The 5,734-nt window shown below is 43.6% G+C and overlaps 1 protein-coding gene across 1 annotated transcript; it reads right to left on the bottom strand.

Moving 5' to 3' along the window:
- Positions 1 to 1,122: 1,122 nt before the first annotated feature.
- On the bottom strand, positions 1,123 to 3,821 carry LOC100401598 (methyl-CpG-binding domain protein 3-like 2B). The gene is made up of 2 exons (XM_002761660.6): positions 3,638 to 3,821; positions 1,123 to 1,885 (listed from the first exon to the last, which is right to left on the bottom strand). Exons 1-2 carry the CDS (start codon positions 3,680 to 3,682, stop codon positions 1,304 to 1,306), a joined length of 627 nt encoding a protein of 208 aa, XP_002761706.4. The 5' UTR covers positions 3,683 to 3,821; the 3' UTR covers positions 1,123 to 1,303.
- Between the last annotated feature and the right edge of the window lie 1,913 nt (positions 3,822 to 5,734).

Below are 5,734 nucleotides of genomic sequence, written 5' to 3'. Positions count from 1 at the left end.
ACTCGTGATTCCAACTCAGAGTGTGGCCCTTTCCATCCCTTGGTTATAACAAGAGTGAACACAACCAGTAGCTTCTACCTAACCAGAACATGCACAAAATAATTGCTGTGAAGTATTTCATTCCATGTTTTGGTCAATGATAGGGAAAGAGAAAGAGGTAAGGAAACTCAAAGTGAAACAGCTGGAAGGGACACAGTATGTGTCTATATTTATGTAGTACATGAGATATTTTGATACAGGTACAAAATGTCTGATAAGCACATCAGAGTAAATGGGGTAAAAATGTTTAATTAAAGAATAATCTCTTGGGATACCTATCAATTCCTCCTTGAGAACGTATATTACAAGGAGAAAATGTAACGACAAAACACTGAATAATCCTTCAGGCTAGGTTAATTGAATTTAATTACCCATTGGTTGAAAACTTAGATACTGGGTTCAATGTTCAATATTTGGGTAACCGTAAACTACAAACCCAACCCCCACCTTTAACCAATATATCCACATAACATATTCATGTACCCATGGATTGAAAATTTCAAAAAAAAAAAGAAAAATTAAAATGTAATCAATTTTTATTAAATTATGTATTGTATTTGTTTCATTTAAAATTACATAATTTCATTTTTTAAGGATTTCATCTGAAATTAAATTGGAGGTGTTTTTGTTTGTTCATTTGTTTTTGTTTTTGCTTTTTTTTTTTTGAAAGAGTCTTGCTCTGTCTCTAGGTTGGAGTGCAATGGTGCAATCTCAGCTCACTGCAACCTCCACCTCCCAGGTTTAAGTGAGTCTCCTGCCCAGCCCCTTGAGTAACTGAGACTATAGGGCCATGCCACCACTCCTGGCTAATTTTTGTATTTTTAGTAGAGATGGGGTTTTGCCATATTGGCCAGGCTGGTCCCAAACGCCTGCCACACATGATCTGCCCACCTCAGCCTCCCAAAGTGCTGGGACTACAGGCATAAGCCACAGCACCCAGCCAAAAATTAAATTAGAATATAAAAACTAATTAAAATCGTGGTAAACAGAAATTGAGGTGTACAATGATGTGTGAAGGTCTCCCTCTCTGTCCCAGGAAACCCGAGTTCTCACCACAGAACCTTCCACTCCTTATACCTGTTGCTTTTAAATACTTTTAATAAAGAACAGGTGGGGAAGGAGAAAGTGGGACAATTCATACTAGCAAAGAGGATGGGAATTAAAAGATAGGGACCTAAAACCCAGGACTGTCTCCACTGACAACCCCCCCACGCCCGGGGCCAATTCCCACAGCTTCTGACCACCCCCTCCTCCTTCACTTTATCTACTTGTCAGCATTTCTGTCTGCCTCCCGGGCCAGCCTGTCTGTCTGCAAGGCCTTGGCCAGTCTCTCCCTGGCTTTCTTCACCTTCCGGGCCTGTCTCCGGATATCTGCATGAGTCACCAATTGGCCAGAGAAGGGCGGTGGGAGCTGACAACCCACTCCTGGGGGAGCCCCTGCCCCAGCTGGAAGCTGCCCAGGGGTGGGCTCAGGCTGGCTATGTGTGAGCTCAGCACCGGCTCTGTCCAGAGATTCCCCAGCCATGCCTGGAGCAAGAACACTTAAGATGCTGTCCAAATCCAGTGGACTTGAAGAACCTTCTCCTTGGCTGCTGCAGGAGGGCAGGGCCTGCATTCTCTGGTAGGCACAGAGCTGCCGTGGCTTCTCCAGGTGCTCCTCGCCTTTTTTGTGTCTGACCTGGTTGTCAGGATGAGACCTGATCCTTGTCACTGGCTTCTGGAAGATACAGCTAGTGAGTCTCTCGGGGAGGGCAGCCCTGGCAGCTCGTCTCCGACGGGCCTTGGCCACGTGGATATCTCGTTTCTTCTGTAAGGCCCAGGGTATCATGCTTCTTTTGAGCTTCCCCTTTCAAAAGAAAAGAATGTGAAATTTCATCCAAATGGAAGCTGGAGAAGATCAGCTCTTGGGGCTTCTCTCAGCTTAGTGCAATCTCCCCACCAGCCTCTCAATGTGTCTCAAATGGCACCATCCATCCTCAGCACCTGCAAGGTTTCTTAAACCCAGATCTCCGGACCTGAACCCAGGGAAGTCTAGGGTGGACCCAAGAGTCTGCATTTCTCCGTGTGATGCTGATGCTGCTGGCAGAGGTGCCAGGCATCGACACTGAGTCCTGGGACCTCACTGGGCTGATGTGAGCCAAGGATTGAAAGCTCAAGATCATGACCCAGGGCCAATTCCAGACCATATCCCCGCTCACCCTCCTCAGAGGACACCCCTCTCTTCTATTCCCTGCCACTGTCAGCTACACACATGCTGGTGCCTCCTGACCCATCCCCAACAGGACACCAGGATCCCAGAGTTCCCTGTTACCCAAGACCTCAGATTTCTCTGTCTCTCTTTCTGCTGTGCTTCAGGACACATCATTTTCATAGCTCCTTGACTCCCTGGTCTCCAAAGAAATAAATCGTACATGTACCAACCCTTAAATACTTACTGCTACACCCAGGTCCCATCTTCACCTGAACTCCTCCTGCTCATGAAGAAAAACCTCAGAACACCATGTTTACTTTCTGTTTCTAATAAGCTCAATTAACTAGAATTATACAATGAGAGCGTGTTTTGATGACATGCTTCAAAAGATGATGAAGTGCTCCTTAAGATTTGAAGTCCTTTCTTGCTCTATCTCAAATTGGAAGACTCTGGTCTCATGAAGCTGTTTCAACCGCAAACCTCATCAGTGCACTTTTCATTCTAAAGCCTTCATTTCTGTCCTTCTCATTTCATTTCTGTTGTCCTGGCATAAAGATTGATACCCTTTACACTACCCAAAAGGTTCCAGTTTGGAGGGAAAATTATTTAGTCCCTTTAGGTACAGGGCAACTATGATGTGCCAAGCTGTGCAGTAGAACCCCTGATACAGAAATAAACTTCATCAAGTCACTGTTCTGTTGATTTTCATCTTGGTTGGAAGGAAGACATAATAAGCACACTAAAAACAAATTTCTGATTGTTGGAAACAGATGCTTGGTGCCCAGAAAGGGTACCCTTTCTGCAGAAAGTAAAGATTGCCTTGCTGAGAGATCCACTGTCTCAGTGCTGACTTTGCTTTGTAGCACTGAGCATCTGTTTCCAATGGGATAGAATATCAGATATATTTAAGTTCCATAATGAACAAGAAGGGAGAGACAGAGAAGGATGGAGGAAGGAGAAAGGGAGAAACAGAAAAGAAAGAAATTCACTACAGTGAATCGTGACAGTGAGTTTAGGGAAGGACTAACTAATCATGAAATTTTACCAGAGAACTATTTTTTTTAAAGGGACCAAGCAATTTCTGGTTCAAGAACTTTCCAGAGAGGGAGACAATTTGAAGAATGCAAGGCTAAATAATACTTCTTCCCCTTCCTAGTGATGTTGGATTTTTTTTTAAAAAAAAATCAGAGCCATTATCCCATAATCAGAGCTACTATCCCCATAGCGTCATGGGGAAAGATGAGAATACCTTAAATATTATTCAACAAATATTAACACCTAGGGTATAACTTTCCACCACGTAGCGTCTAGTTTTAAGAACAACTCCCTGCTAACTGTAAAGGTGTTCTACAGGGAAAAAAAGGCGCAAATGGACATTCTTGTGGTCAGTAAGGATCCCATACTCACCAAAACAGGTGGGCTTGGAAAAGATCTGGACCCAGGCTCTCCCATGGCTGTAGAGTTTCTCCTGCTGACCCCTCTCCTGAGATGCAGACAGCTCCTGGCTTGCTGGAAACTGTGGTGACTTCTGCCTCTGGCTCCCCTTTTATATAGGGAAGGAGTGATAATGCAATTAGTGGCTAATCCACAGGGAACACCCTGTCTCCACCCATTGGATTTGAGGCATTTCTAAATCCTTATATGGAATCCATTGTGGTGTTACCAACAAAGAGTGTTAGTAGAAAATAATAGGTTTTTGTGGAGGGAGTGTGGTACTTGCAGTTAATATTGGCATTTTAGATATGTTTCCCTTTTCTCCCATTCTTTCAAACATCTTTGAAAGCATTCTATAGAAATAGGGATGGAATTATCTATGTACATAAATTTTCATGTCATATTTGATTTAGTAACAAAAATTAAAGACTGTTTAAATGTTCTTCAAGAAAAGAAAGCCCAGCCAGGCACGGTGGCTCATATCTATAATCTCAGCACTTTGGGAAGCTGAGGTGGGTGGATCACGAGGTCAGGAGTTCGAGACCAGCCTGGCCATGATGGTGAAACTCTGTCTCTACTAAAAATACAAAAATTAGCCAGGCATGGTGGCATGCAGCTGTAATCCCAGCTACTCAGGAGGCTGAGGCAGGAGAATCACTTGAACCCAGGAGGCGGAGGTTGCAGTGAGCTGAGATCACACCATCGAACTCCATCCAGCCTGGGTGACAGAGTGTGACTCCATCTAAAAAAAAAAAGAAAAGAAAGCCCAAAACTTATTCACAATCCTATTGAATATTCCACACAGTCATTACAAAGAAATTATTACTTTGGCCAGGAGAGGTGGCTCATACCTGTAATCCCAGCACTTTGGGAGACCGAGGTAGGTGGATCACCTGAGGTTAGGAGCTCAAGACCAGCCTGGCCAACATGGAGAAACCCATCTGTACTAAAAATACAAAATTAGCTGGGTGTGGTGGCACATGCCTGTAATCCCAGCTACTTGGGAGGCTGAAGCAGTACAATTGCTTGAACCCGGGAGGCAGATGTTGTGGTGAACCGAGATCACGCCATTGCCCTCCAGCCTGGGCAACAAGAGTGAAACTCTGTCCCCCCACCACACACACACCAAAAAAAAAAACCGACTTAGAACAACAGCTTCACAGTCAATGAGGAGACAATGTTTCTCCCTGATACAATAAAACTCAATATAGAAAGAAGAAAATTAAAATTTTAACCATATTAAGACATTAAGAGCAACTATTCATTAAAATGTATCAGTAAGAGAGAAAAGGTGGAAAATCAGAGTGGGAAAAGAGGTTTTGATTCTATATCCCCAGAAAAGTACATCAAGCCAGAGTATGTAAAGAATAATGTCAAACAAACAGAGAAAAATAATGAAAACACACTTCAAACTGGGTGAAAACGTTGAATGGATCCTACACAAAAGAAGGTGTAGGATCTAACTAAACAAATGACAAGTAAAAAAAAAATTTTTTTGGAGATGGAGTCGTGCTCTGTCACCCAGTGTGGAGTGTAGTGGCATGATCTTGGCTCACCACAACCTCCGTCTTCCGGGTTCAAAAGACTCTCCTGCCTCAGCCTCTTGAGTATGTAGGATTACATACTCCTGCCACCACACCCAGCTAATTTTTGTATTTTGAGTAAAAACAGGGTTTCACTTGTTGCCCAGGCTGGTCTTGAACTTCTGACCTCAAGTGATCCACCCACCTTGGCCTCCCAAAATGCTGAGATTACAGGCATGAGCCACTGCCCCCGGCCTAAATGACCAGCAAAATTTGAGCAAATGTTTAATCCCTCTAGCTTCAGGGAAATGCTAAAAACATTAAAATTACAATGAGATGGTATTATACAGATAATCAGCTTAGCTAAAGGGAAAAACACAGAAACACCGAGTGCTGACAAGACCCTGGGGAGACCAGTCTTACCTGTAGAGATAGTGGGAGTTGAAACTGGAATAACTACTTTGGAAAACTATATGCAAACATCTATGAAGGCTGTATAGGGCCAGGCACTGTGGCTTATACCTGTAATCCCAGCACTTTGGGAGGC

The sequence above is a fragment of the Callithrix jacchus genome, chromosome 22 (genome assembly GCF_049354715.1).
Source record: "Callithrix jacchus isolate 240 chromosome 22, calJac240_pri, whole genome shotgun sequence".
NCBI classification, from domain to species: domain Eukaryota; kingdom Metazoa; phylum Chordata; class Mammalia; order Primates; family Cebidae; genus Callithrix; species Callithrix jacchus.
Note: the sequence above shows the minus strand (reverse complement) of the source record. Positions and strands in the feature narration are given on the sequence as shown.